Source organism: Dasypus novemcinctus, chromosome 13 (genome assembly GCF_030445035.2).
Source record: "Dasypus novemcinctus isolate mDasNov1 chromosome 13, mDasNov1.1.hap2, whole genome shotgun sequence".
NCBI lineage: Eukaryota > Metazoa > Chordata > Mammalia > Cingulata > Dasypodidae > Dasypus > Dasypus novemcinctus.
In genome coordinates this window covers 81,928,766-81,942,599 of record NC_080685.1, presented here as the reverse complement: position 1 = coordinate 81,942,599, position 13,834 = coordinate 81,928,766, and the positions used below count along the sequence as shown (strand labels likewise).

Below are 13,834 nucleotides of genomic sequence, written 5' to 3'. Positions count from 1 at the left end.
TAGTTAAAAGTATAATTATAAAAATGTGATTCTACCAACTGTAGCAAATGTATCACAACAATGCAAGGTGTTGATAATGGGGTGGTATATGGGAATACTGAATTTGAAGCACGATTGATTGTAAACCCACAATTTCTCTATTTAAAAAAAATTGTTAAAGAAGAGAGAGGAGAGGCTTTATCTTTCATTTCTATCAACGAAATTCTAGTGAGGATTAAATTAAGATTATGCCAGGCAGTTTGCTTACTAAAATTACTATCAATATTCACAAGTGGTCTGTTGACTCCGTGTTTTATATTATTTTCTAGTGATTCTGGTATCACCTCTGCATTCAAACCTTGAGTTCCATAAAACTTTCTTATTACCCTTTATATGTAATTTCTAGTTATGATTCATGTATTTTTAACCTGCATTCTCCTGTACTTTATAAGTGCCTAGGAGAATACATTCCTATTTCTGGACTATCATTCTATACCATCTATAGACACCATCATTATCACATCAACTGACAAGCTCCTGAGATTTTAACATTTTCTCATGGATTTCTATGTAATCCAGGTGCCTAGGAAAACATCTTAGAAGGAAAGGAAGCAGTTGCCAGTGAAATTTTCTCTATGAAGACCATACTGAATTTTGTTCTTTCATTGATGCCTTCCCACCCCCCACCCCCACCCCCACCCCCATTTATTCTAGAGGGTGCTGATCACTGGACAGCTTAGTGATCTACTTTAGACAATGCTTAATGTTACAGTAGGTATGTGCAAACACTGAAGTGCATGATTAAATAAAAAATGATAATTGGAAGAAAGAGTTTATTTTAAACCTTTATTAAAAAGAATTTTTAGTTTATATTTGCTACAAAAGATTTGCTTCTATAATGAGAAAAAAGAAAAGAAATTGGTGTAAGGCATTTTGCCACTTACCAGGCCAGCAGTGACAAGTATAATTGTCAGCACTGTCTTCACATGTAGCATTATTGTGACAGAGTTTTGACCAACATAGAGGCATCAAGGTCTCACAGTGTGTCCCTGTGAATCCACTTCTCATGCAGTTACAGCTATATCTGGAGAGTAAAAAGGAAATTTTCATGTCAACTCTTGGTCATGTTGAGATCAAATACTTTTACTCTGTCCTCTTCACCTGTCCATCAGCCCAACAGCCAAGGCACAGTCTTAATGCCTGTCTTTCCACTGGGGAATTACTTCTACAGGGCTGAAAGCATTATGCATTTTATATTAATATTTTATCATTAGAAAATATTTATTTTTTTAATTTGTAGTACAGCTTCATGAAGTTTTTTTGGAAACAATGATTGCTTAATTTCCTCATTCACCTAATACCTGTAATAGAGGTTTATTAAAATAATTAAATGTACATATAAAGAATAGAGTACAATATCACAAGCATCAGAAGGCACTGAATAAATTGGTACTAAACAGTACTCAATACAGTTTCTAATATTTTTGAAGGCAGCAGAGAATAATTCATACCACTGAGGCACTCATTTATAGATAGGAACCATTAATAAAGTTTCTTATGAAAACATGAAACAGTCTAGGGCCATATCATCCTGAATGCGAATAAGCTCGTCTGAAAACATGAAATAATACATTATTTTTTAAAAACTGTAAAAGACCTCATTATGAAATGTGGCTTATGATCTCTTTTAATTACAAGAAAGATTTTGGCATTGCTATTTCCAATCATTCACGGATTGACTGGGATTATCAACAGTTCCAAAATGCAAATCTGATAGGGAAAGTAGTTGGCTGTATCAAGAGGGGCTTTTAATTAAGAAGGGTGTCTCTTCAAGGTGTTAGTATTGTAAAAACATAGGCCTTACATACTCAGCTTAGATTAAATGAAGATCTGGGAGAAAAGGATATGAATGAGTTTGGAAAACAGTTAAGAGTTCATCATAGCTATGTGTGTAGTTACCACTGAACACAAATATTAAGACTTCACTAAGGAATCTGAACCATTAGCCATATGTAATAAGTAACTATAATTTTCTCTATCTGTTAGTTAAAAATCTTCTGTTCATTAATCAATTTGTTTAATAAAAAATACCTACTAAAAATCTGCTAATTGTAAGATATTAGAGATGAACACTCTGCTCTAGGGAATTGCTGAACCTCAATTCATGGGATTAGAAGCTTCATTTACATAATCCCTTTGGTCTGCAAGAAATTTTTTCTTGTTTAATTTCTGAGTTTCCCATTTCTCGTAGCAAATTTTTTTTATCATGGAAAAATTAAATGAAGTCATATTTGTTGACCTCATGATTATCTTCTTTCTAAAATTAAATAGTCAAATAGGTAATAAGAGAAATAAGGATAAAGTAGAGAAATTATTCATGGCACGTATAAGTGAGGAGGATAAAATGTGGCAAGGTTTCAGCTTTGGTCAGTTTGCATAATCATACAAATCAAAAGTTTTACATAATTTCTGGAAACAGTAAAGCATGGACAGGGAGCTTCATTCTTTTCCTTGGAGTTCTTGTGTGGAAACTTCCATCTGGTTGCATCTTTGTTTGCGGTAGCCAGTTACCTGCCTCCAGAAATGTGGAGTCATGCTACAGGAGCCTGATCTGGGTAAAACTAAAGCCAGAGGCAATACACGGTATGTGATTAAGAGTTATGTTTTATATTTTACAAAATAAATGCATTACTTTGTTTAAAATCCTATTATTTTACTGGATGTGTTCAACATACTTGTCTTTTATTGCTCTCTTTAAATTTGATCTCTTTGAAATTTAGGTTTGGGGTAAATTATATGTCACTTTTTAAATAAAGGACAATTGGGTTCTAGTTCTTTTTGTATAAATAAACTGTGTGACTTTGTGGGAGTCACCTAACTTCCCTGAACTTCAGGATCCTTTTTTATAATATAGGAATGTTAATGTTCATCCACTGAGCTGTTGAAGGGTAAAACAAGGTTGTGTTAAATGCCATAGCTATTAAAAAAAAATTGTTCTACATTTGATAACTTGGAACTTATGGTTTAAATAAGGACTAGAAAGTTCTTTCCAAAATATTTTATATGACCTCAACTACCATTACCCAAATTTATTATATTCATCATATTAAGGATAATTTATTGTTGTTTTTGCCTAAAATACCAGTGGTAGAATCTAATTTGGAGTAGAATCACACAGCTATTTATTATCATTCTGCTTTCTCAAAAGTATTCACCCAACTCCCCAAACACCTGGAGACTCAAGATATAACTAAGTTAATATCACTGCACTGTCCAACACTTTATATAAAAATTGTAAAGGATTTTTTTTTCACTTCTTGAATTATATGCTTGTTATTAAATGGATAAAACCTTATATTCACATTTGGAATAATCTCTAGCTTTGTTTTTGCACCTTCCCTTTCAACGACATTCTTATTTCACAGAATTGTAAACTGGTACATTATCAGCAAATTTGATAAAGGTGTGGTTTTACAACAACATAAGCAGTTCTAAACTGTTACAAGAGTGACCTAGAAAATGCTCATTTTTGGAACAGATGCTCTCTGAAGGATGCATTTTTTAGTAAAATCTAAACAAGCTCAAAACTTTTCATCTTTTAAAGTATAAAGTAATCTGCAGAATTTAAATTCTGTACCATCAAAGTGGTACAATAGTTTCATTGTAGTTGTTGTTGTTTAAGGAGGTACTGGGGATTGAACCCAGGTCCTTGTACACGGAAGCAGGTGCTCAATCACTGAACTAAAGCCTCATTCCCTGGTACAATACTTCTTGGTCAATGGGTTCTCTCTAAGCCGTTCATCCAAATGTAAAAGACATACCTGCTGCCTCCATCCATGCATAACCCGCCATGGAGACACGGCTGACTGGCAAACTCATCAATGTTAAGTTCACAGTAATCACCAAGAAATCCAGGAGCACAGTCACAGAAATAGGCTGTGAGCACATCCTGACAAGTTGCACCATTTAGACAGGGCTGGGATCAACATTCATTAACTTCCAATTCACAGTTTATATCTTTTTGAAAAGTCAGCATGGAAAAATAGAAAAGTTTTAGCAAAGTGTTAATATGTTAGCTATTTGGCAAAGATTTATTTACAAAGCTCTTGTCAAGTGTTATGTTACCCTAAATAATTTTCCTCCTTAATTGTAATTGATATTAAGTTTTTGGCATGATTCTGAGAAGTTTCTCAAAGCAGAGCAGCTGTTAGTTACAAAGAATTATTGCATACAACAGCTTGTGGATTTGTATTCTGGGGAAAGAAGTCATTTTTAGAACAAAGTTATGGTTAACTGTGTGTTTGTTGGAAAGCATAAAAGGAACCAGTCAATGTTTTAAAATTATTTTTACACAGTTAGTTTAGTTAGGTGCTGTATAGAATAGTGGTTAAAGCCTAGACATCAAAGCCAGGCTACCTTGTCACAGCTAATGACTAGCTGTATAACGTTGGGCAAGTTTCTTAACTTCTCCATATATCAGTTTCCTCACTTGAAAAAATAGGGTCAACAATTGTAATTACCTTATAGGATTATTATTATAACTAAATGTGTTCTAAAATGCTTAGGTTAGCACCTGAAACATACTGTTTGCTAGAGAAAAAGCAGTAATTTTTCTTTCCACAAACATTTATTATACAAATAAGATGTGCAATTATTTCCTTAAATGCTTCTTTTGTACAGATATTTTTAGATTTTTCATTTCTCTGTGGTTTAGTAATATACCACTTCTAAATATAAAGCTAGTTTGTGACTTACCCTTAATGTAATTAGCAACTTCATTAGAAGTTACTTGAAGATAATGTTACAGAAAAAGATCTATACAAATGCCCCCCAAAATAGTAGGTGAAGATTATTTGCTAAACAAATAAGCTTAAGATTTACAAAAGTAGTCATAGTATGGTAATAAACTACCATACTAATCCTGTCACAATACTACTTGATACATACTAATCAAATTTGCATACAGGTTTAAAAGACCCAAAACAAAGAATATCTATATTTACTCAACTTTGTTATAATGCCTATAGCCAGAATGATCAATTATATATTTGTTTTTAGTAAATATCTATTATCATTTTTTAAAAAAGATTTATTTATTTCCGCCCTTTCCCTTCCTCCCACCCTGCTGTTTTCAATGTCTGTGTTGTTTTCTCCTCTCATTTTCTCTTCTCTAGGATTTTAAGGACCTCTGATGGGGAGAGAGGTTCCCTGTCAGCTGTGCCACCACAGTTCCTGGTTTCTACTGCATTTCACCTTGACTTCCCCTTGTCTCTCTTGATGTGTCATCACCTTGCTGTGTGACTCACTTGCTCAGGGCACTGGCTCAGCATGTGGGCACTAGTGTGGGCACTGGCTTGCCATGCAGGCATGCTTTCTCTTTTTCCTTTTTCACCAAGAGGCCCCAGGGATCGAACCCAGGTCCTCCCATATGGTAGGGGGAAGCTCTATCAGTTGAGCCACATCTGCTTCCTGATATATTGTGTATTAAAAAGGATATTGAGAGAATCTCAAAAAAATTGGAAGTCAGTAATTTAACTGATTTCTTTCACCCTTTTCTTCTGATAGAAAATGCAGCAGGATATTCCAACACCACCTGCCATTTACAACTGTGACTGAATTCCACAAATACTAGCCTTCAAAGGGATACCAGTACACTAAAGTTGATTGCTTTTGGGGGACAAGAATAAATTAAAAACTAAACTTTACATCTGTAAAAAAGCAAGTTGTAGAATACCATTTGTTGCTAGGCTAGCAGCTTGCTTTTCGAGGTTTGCCTATTTCACACCCAGTCAGTCAGTGAGATTTTTCATATCTGCTTTACTCACTTTCAGTAGGGTCTAGGGAAAGCACTGACTTTTCTTGTTCTAGTTCTTTCTCTGAAATGGCTTTTTAACAATATTTCAATATCTTTATTTCTTCCATGTAAAATATGACCAAGCTTATAAATACCTCTTTCTATTTCCCAAAAATGTGTAAAAGACAAAAATGGTAAATTACTCTTAAAATCCTTTATAGAATTTATTTTTAACATATTTAGTGCATATTTAATATTTTAACATATTTAACATATGTTAGTACCCAGTTCTTTTAAGATGCAAAATTATCACCTCTAAAATGGCACTGATCAGTCACGATTTTAAACAGAGTGTCTTTGCTCATGCAGGAATGTTGGATCAAGACTTATTCCTATAGTGCTCTCTGTGGTGGAGGAAACCTGGCAGTTGAATATCTACCATGTGCAGGGACAGGACAAGGTCATTTCACTTGCATCCCTTTATTTAATTTCAACACATTCATTTGTGAGGTACAGATGAAGAAGGTAAGGCTCAAAAACTTCAGTCACTTGCCTATGTGCCACAGCTAGTAAATGGTGGTGTTTCTGTTAATATGATCTCTTCTTACTCCAGTTCTTTTACCAAATCACTTTTCCAGAGGGCTTTTGCTTGTATGACATTGGATTGTGCCCTTTGGCATTGTAGTCTTCTATTTTTTACTAGTTATTATTAAATATGAAGCCAAACAAGTGGCTTAAAACTTAACCCTTCTCTAAACTTTATCTTTCATAATTCATATAAAATCCATATAGTCATCTGGGTTTCAACCCAGCATAAGCCCATATTACTTCCTAATGATTATGGAATGCTTTGTGAACTAGTATTTTAAATACCACAGCTCCATTTACATGTTATAGTTCAATTACTTTGGTTTTAAAGTAGACCTGAACTAGTATTTTAAATACCACACCTTCATTTACATGTTATAGTTCAATTACTTTGGTTTTAAAGTAGACCTGATTCACATATAAGAATGCAATTCAATAGCTTAAATACAATTTCAAAACAAAGAATTATTCACCTTGGAGTGATTTTATTTATATTATTCCTAATATTGCTGAACAGCAGGATTCTTATTGCAACTTATCATTGCTACTGATATAGACAAAAGTGATTTGGTCCATGCTAGCATGATGCCAAAACAGTTGGATGAAGTGAAAAGTCCAGCCAGTCATCCAGCTGTTTCTCTATCTCCAGATGTTTGGTTTCATAGATAAAACATCTGGATAAGTAAAATTTTATATTTTTCATTTGTATATTTGCTGTCATGGGCATACAGCCATTAAATATCAAAAAAAGTACCTGAATTCTGTGGTCCATTCTATCTGGAAACCTTCATTTTATGACTAGTGTTATTAAACATGGTAGCAGGTCATTAAACCTATATGTAGCAATAGAAAGTGAATGCAGTTACAGTGAGTACCCTTTGTGTGACTGATCTTCTAAGATCTGGAAAATTATTAATTGTAAAATTCACAAAATGTACTCAGTAACCAAATATTTGTTGGAGTTAATAGCTCTGTTTAAACAAAGAAAATGTGGTAGGAAAAAATAACCAGCCAAGATTGGAGGAACTCAGCACCAAAAGATGAATGTATAAAACAGGGGAGAGAAAAGATTTCTCTGCTTTCATTAGCTTTGGTGCATCACTATAGCTAAGACTGTACTAATATCACAGAGATATCTTTATATAAATACAGGTGACTTAAGATGCCAGAGCATTAATTCTTTTTTTTTTTTTTCACTTAGGCCAGTAAACAGAATTTATTTGGGATACGATGATGTAGGCTATGGATGGGAGGCTGTTCATCTCTTTGTAGATAACCTGAGTTGTATGTGTCCTGAGCTGTGCATGTGGGACAGTGAGAACTGCAGCCCTGCCCTTAGTAACCATGACAACAACTCCAGTCCCAGAAAAGCAGTTTAGCAATGCAAACTCTACAAACTTTAAATATTCAGGAAGAATACAAACCAAATATGTTAAAATCGTACATGGAATGTATGAAGTACATGCTAATAGCTTACATGGAATGTATGAAGTCCATGCTAAAAGTTTACGTAGGATGTGTTCATTCAAGATTATTGAGCCCTGAAACAAAGAACCATTAGGCCCTTTCTCTGTATAAAAAGAACTTGAAAATCTTGTTCGGGACTCCGATTGTGAATGAGAAGCTCCGAGCCTGGCCGGTCATAAATAAATCTTTTTTTCCTTCCCAAAATTATTCTTGAGTCCTGGCCTTTCCATACATAAATAACTGAACCTCTCTTGACTTCTGCAACAATGGGGGAAAGAACAGAGCTTGCTGAGAAATGGGAGAGAAAGATAGAAATACACTCTAAGATTTGGTGTGGGCCCCTCTAGGCAAAGGGAGCCAAGATCATTAATTTTTGACAGGGATAATTCTACTCTGAGCTACCCAATTTTCACTACTGGCAAAAGAAGTTCAGACATTTCCTCACAACCAAATATATAAATTTTCTACGGCAGCTAGAAATTATATACATTTCTTTAAAGTATTAAGTAGAAAGGTATAAGAGCTTCCCAACCTTATCCACTGCCTTTGGTAGAGAAGCAACTTTCCTACAAATAATCTGAGTGCTCCTTTTCCTTTTATATAAAACTACTTAATTACAAGTAAAAAATCATTCCATCTCATCTTGGTTTTCTTTTTTTTTTATTTTTTAAAAGATTTATTTATTTTATTTATTTCTCTCCCCTTCCCCCCCACCCCACCCCCGTTGTCTGTTCTCTGTCTACTTGCTGCGTCGTCTTCTTTGTCCGCTTCTGTTGTTGTCAGTGGCATGGGAATCTGTCTTTTTTTGTTGCGTCATCTTGTTGTGCCAGCTCTCTGTGTGGGCAGTGCCATTCCTGGGCAGGCTGCACTTTCTTTTGTGCTGGATGGCTCTCCTTATGGGGCGCACCCCTTGCTTGTGGGGCTCCCCTACGTGGGGGACACCCCTACCTGGCACGGCACTCCTTGCTCACATCAGCATTGCGCATGGGCCAGCTCCACACAGGTCAAGGAGGCCCGGGGTTTGAACCATGGACCTCCTATGTGGTAGACGGATGCCCTAACCACTGGATCAAGTTCGCTTCCCTCATCTTGGTTTTCTTGATAAAGCTCAATTTGGGTTCTCTTCTTTCTCTTCTTCAAATGCTTCTTGGCTTAATTCTTTTTTTCTCTCTCTACCTCCTCTTTTTTCCTTTACCCTCTTCTCCTTTCCTTTCTTCCTTGCTACTTCCTTCCTATCCTCCTCTCTCTACTTTCCTTTTGTGGCAAGATCATATTAACTGACACAAGGAGAGTTCACATCAATGAATATCTTCACTTTATATTCCCAAGGTGTAAGAGAAGAACCAGGGCCTTTTCTGACCTCAGCTCAATACTCCATCCTATCTTCATTTTCTAGTCAAAAGTCACCATTACCTGAGGGGAAAAGCTATCAAGTTAGACTCCTAGAAGAGTGACATCAGAATATTAGCTTTTAAGTGTAAAAAGCCTCAGTCTAGGTATGCTGGGTTATCCATTGTGAATTCAGGTGTACAAGCACCCCTTCTCCCCTTCCAAAGATCTCTATTCACAGAGACATCAGGAGATGAATTTCCCAAAATCTCCTTTCTCAAATAGTCCATGGTTTGGGTTTGCTGTAGAGAGGCACTTGCAAATTTGAAAGGTGGAAAAGAAGCCACAATTCTCTGGAGAGTGTTCAGAACAGTCCAACTCCTAGACGAATGTGATTCACAGAAGCTTCCTAAGGAGTCTGTGGTATTACCTGTTTCATTGCTGTAGAGCGGGCACTTCCCAGAGATTCTGGAATTGAAGTACCTTCCAAAGAGCTCTTAAGAACTACCCACTTTGGTGCATTAGGCTGAAATCTCTTCTAATGTTTGTATGAGCAGGGGCAGCTTCATAGGCTTCATGGGCAGGTGACTTAGGCAATTACTGAGAAGCCTGTATTTAGAAGGACCCCATGCTGGGCTTAATGGTCTGTTATTATGTTCTTGAACTTATTAATAATTTTTGAACGAGAAGCCCCATATTTTCATTTTACTTTGGACCCCACTAATTTTGTATTCAGCCCTCCATACAAGCTAGCAATGCCTTTATTAAGTTCTTTAAAGCTAGAATATATAGAATGGCTTCTGTTTTTCTGAACAAACTTTGATTAGTGCACTGGCTTACAATAGGAACAATTTGGGTAGAATGTCCCTAAAAGCAGAACTATTTAGTTTTAGGCCCGACTCCCAAATGAGAGAAGGAAAGTAAAAAGCCAAAGTTAGAGCAAAAAGAAACTGGACAGAAGCAATACACCCAAGCCCACCTTGGGTGAGTTGGGGACTTGATAAAATCCCCGATAAGTTTGGGGATTCCAGGACAGAGGCTCTTGGTGTCTCTTTCCTTCTAGAATATTGGGAAGACATCAGGTCATACATAATTCCAAAGCCACTATTGCACAGAAGAGTACAATAAAGAAAACCACATAGCATATTTAGATAGATAGTGATGAGGTTGCTTTATGGAGGGTGCTTGCTGAAGCACGAGAGCAGCCAAATGCTTTCTCCAATGACTAAAGTTGGTGCAAATGTGAGTCAGTTGAGTCAAAGGAAACTTTCAGGTGCTATGAAAACACTACAGTGAAAAGAACTGGGTCAATGGATGCATTGTAATAGTGTAATATGAGAAAAAAACAGACGTTAGAGTGGGGAGGAACTGGGTGCTCCTCCTCACTATCATTGCCCCCAGTCAGAATCAACTCCCATGGGGGTAAAGAAGGGGAGGCAGAGTATAAAATGTAAAATAAGGGAGGAAAAATTCTGAAGTGACTAAGTATTTTTAGAAGTAAGTAAAGTTCTGCCATCAGAAAGAATGGGGACCTAAATTAAAAATCAAAGTAAGTTATAGGAAAGTAAGTACTTTTAAAAATACTTCCCCTTTTCCTTTGCCATCCAACAGGAAAGGCTCTGCCACTGGTTATACAAAGATTGAGTACAGTAAATGCTCAATGAATGGTAGCTATTACCTATCGTTTATTCATTCTTTCTTGTAGTACTTCCTTAATTCCTCAGAGTAAGTAGAATAAAAAAGAATTGAAATGTGATTAGAAGCAAAGATAACTCTGAAAGGGACTTTGGAAGAGCTTCAAATTCAGCTAAAGCTAAATATAGATGACATGCTAAGAGTATAGTAGTTATAGAGAATAGAAAAATTTGGAACAGTTACTATGTTGAATATGATAGGAAGCCAGCATATGATCCATAAAGAGCTGCTGGAGAATAGTATGGTTATAGCTAAAAGAAGTGTGATGGATTGAATTGTGGATGTTAGTTTGGACATGTTCTTTGTCTTGTTCCACATTTTAGTGGGTGTGGCCCCATTATAAATTGGATCTCTGAAAGATGTTGCTTCAGTGAAGGTAAGGTATGGCCCTCCTGAATCAGGCCGGGCTTTAACCTGTATTTATTGGAGTCCTTTTCAAGCAGAATGAAGTTCAGATAAATACAGAGAAAGCCATAGGAAGAAGCTGGAAGTCAAAGGAACCCTGAGGAAGAGGAGAAGACATTGCCATGAGCATTGCCACGTGTCAGAAAAACCAAGGACCAAGAATTGCCAACAGGAAGGCCCAGAACTCAGAGGTAACAGAGGTCCTGTTAAGAATGAAGTACAAGTTCAACAGATGCAAGGAAATGAGAGACCTAAGGATTGTGGTGAGAATTTGGGGGGTAATGTAGTTTTGAATGATCGTAGGCTCTAACTTGAGGTTGTGTCAAGGCATGGCTGTAATGAAATAGAGAAGGACATCATTGAAAATAAGAAGTTCAAAAAATTCTGAAAGCATGGTCTATAAAATTCTATAAGAGTTCCTCATTGGATTTCAATAAAGTGAAATCTTATTTTGGCACCTAAGAACTTTAATAATATTTCCAGTCTCATCTCCCACCACAATTTTATCATCATTCTACATGCCAGTCATATGCAGCCATTTGCTTTTCCCTTCAACCTGCCATATACCTTTACTCTTCTGAGTCTTTAAACACACTGAACTCTTTGTCTGGAATGTTCTTCTCTAATTTTTCATCTGATGAAGTCATCCTTTAAGATTTGTGTTAAATGCCCCATACTCAGCAAAGACTTAGCCCTCCTGATTTCCTTAGTGGTTCCATCCTCTTGTGTTTCTGTGGCAGTTAGAGCATATTATATATATATATATACACACACACACACATATATAGGCAAGGGAGTAAGGAGTTTATTAAGAATTACGAAAATGAGAAAAGTACATAGTCGAAGGCATGGGCTGGGGGCATACTGCAGGGTGAGTGGCTCATGTAGGTCCCCAGGTCAGGGTTTTTTAAAGTCTGTTTGCTGTTCTGATTGGTCACTCCACCTGTCATTTCTCAGGGGGCCAGTGGTAAGGCCTTTTGAGGATATCCAGGGCTTTCCCTTGACTCTGAATGGGATTCTCTTTCCAAATGAGATTATGGTTCCAAATGAGATTCTCATTCCAGGGTCTAGCAGGATCCCTCAGGAGGTTTCTGGGTAAGGATAATATCATTTATCAAGAGAAGAGTTTTGGCAGGGGTGTAGATGGAGGGGATCAGAGAGATTGGGTAGAGATAGTATTTGGAATAGTAAAATTTGAAATGACTGTGAGATTTTGGAGAAAGCATCCTTTAGACAGTAGCTTCAGAAGGATGCGCTAATTACTGCCACCCACGAAGACATCCTTGCAGCTCTCAGGCCTCTAGGCTTCTCATAGGTGCCCCCTTCTCTTACTTGTGGTGCCGCATTCCTCACTCCCTACTTCCCCAGGTTAATCCCAATTAGTTCTCAAAGATTGAGTTTAAGTATCACATGTTCCTGGAAACTATTCTTAACTGCTTATATCCATCTTAGATGCCACTCTCTATGCTCTCATAATTCTCTGTAATGCAAATGTATTTGTTTTATTATAGTGCAAATTATTTGTTCATTTTCTCTATAAAAATGTGAGGTCTTTGAGGTCAGAGTCTTTGACTTTTAATGTCATATCTGTACCATTTAACACATTATAGGGAATATAGAAAAGGCTCAATGAATTTTGAACAAATGATCAAGTCATGTCCTAGAATAATCCACCATCCTTCACTAAAGGCAAGCAGGTATGCCAAGGCTGAGCTGCTCGAGGCTTCCTTCAGCTGGGCCAACCCACTCCTAATCAAAACCCACCCAGTCATATTGATGGCTTTATAATCCACCATCCTTCACTAAAGGCAAGCAGGTATGCCAAGGCTGAGCTGCTCGAGGCTTCCTTCAGCTGGGCCAACCCACTCCTAATCAAAACCCACCCAGTCATATTGATGGCTTTGGCAAATCTTTAAAACATTGTTTTTGAATGACTGCATCCTGAATTTTTGGATCGGCAATTGGAGATTTTGCACCTCAATATGTATCTTTCAGCTATTAGAGATTGGTGTTAACATTTTGTGATGCAAGATAATTCACATCATGTGCTATCAGGATGGAACAGGTTCTTATCCTGAATACTGTTCTTATCATTTATTACAATGCAAAGAGAGTGCACAAGGCATGAAGCATGGTATTGATAAACTACTCTGAACACCTCTCTCATTAGCTGTAGAGACCATGCTTTGGAAATAATTGTACTCTAGCATTAGGTTATCATCTTAAATTGCAGATTCCACCCAGTCTATTTGCTATCTAACCAGTCTTTATGTTCAACATATTGCTTTCAAATAAAAATTACCTATGTTATTTCTAAGTTATTTAAGAAATAAATACAATGCATCAATTACAACAATTAGTGCAAGTCGGTGACATAAGCATCAGTACAAAGAGAAACTAAAGCATTGGGTTTCAATTATAGCTCTAGATTTATAGTATGTTCTTCGCCTACATATCAAAGTTATAATATTTTTAAAAATCATATAGCAATGAAAAGAGACTGGATGACTTCCTACTCTGATTCATAGTGTAACACATGCATAATAATGTTTGTCAAAGTCTTATGAGAGATTTAAG

General features: G+C 36.5%; 1 protein-coding gene across 1 annotated transcript in view; it reads right to left on the bottom strand.

The window, feature by feature from the left end:
• Positions 1 to 13,834, bottom strand: part of CRB1 (crumbs cell polarity complex component 1) — a 205,581-nt gene that overhangs the window by 171,251 nt on the left and 20,496 nt on the right. The window contains 2 exon segments of the mRNA XM_058309320.1: positions 924 to 1,063; positions 3,801 to 3,996. Coding sequence (XP_058165303.1) covers positions 924 to 1,063; positions 3,801 to 3,996 — 336 coding nt within the window.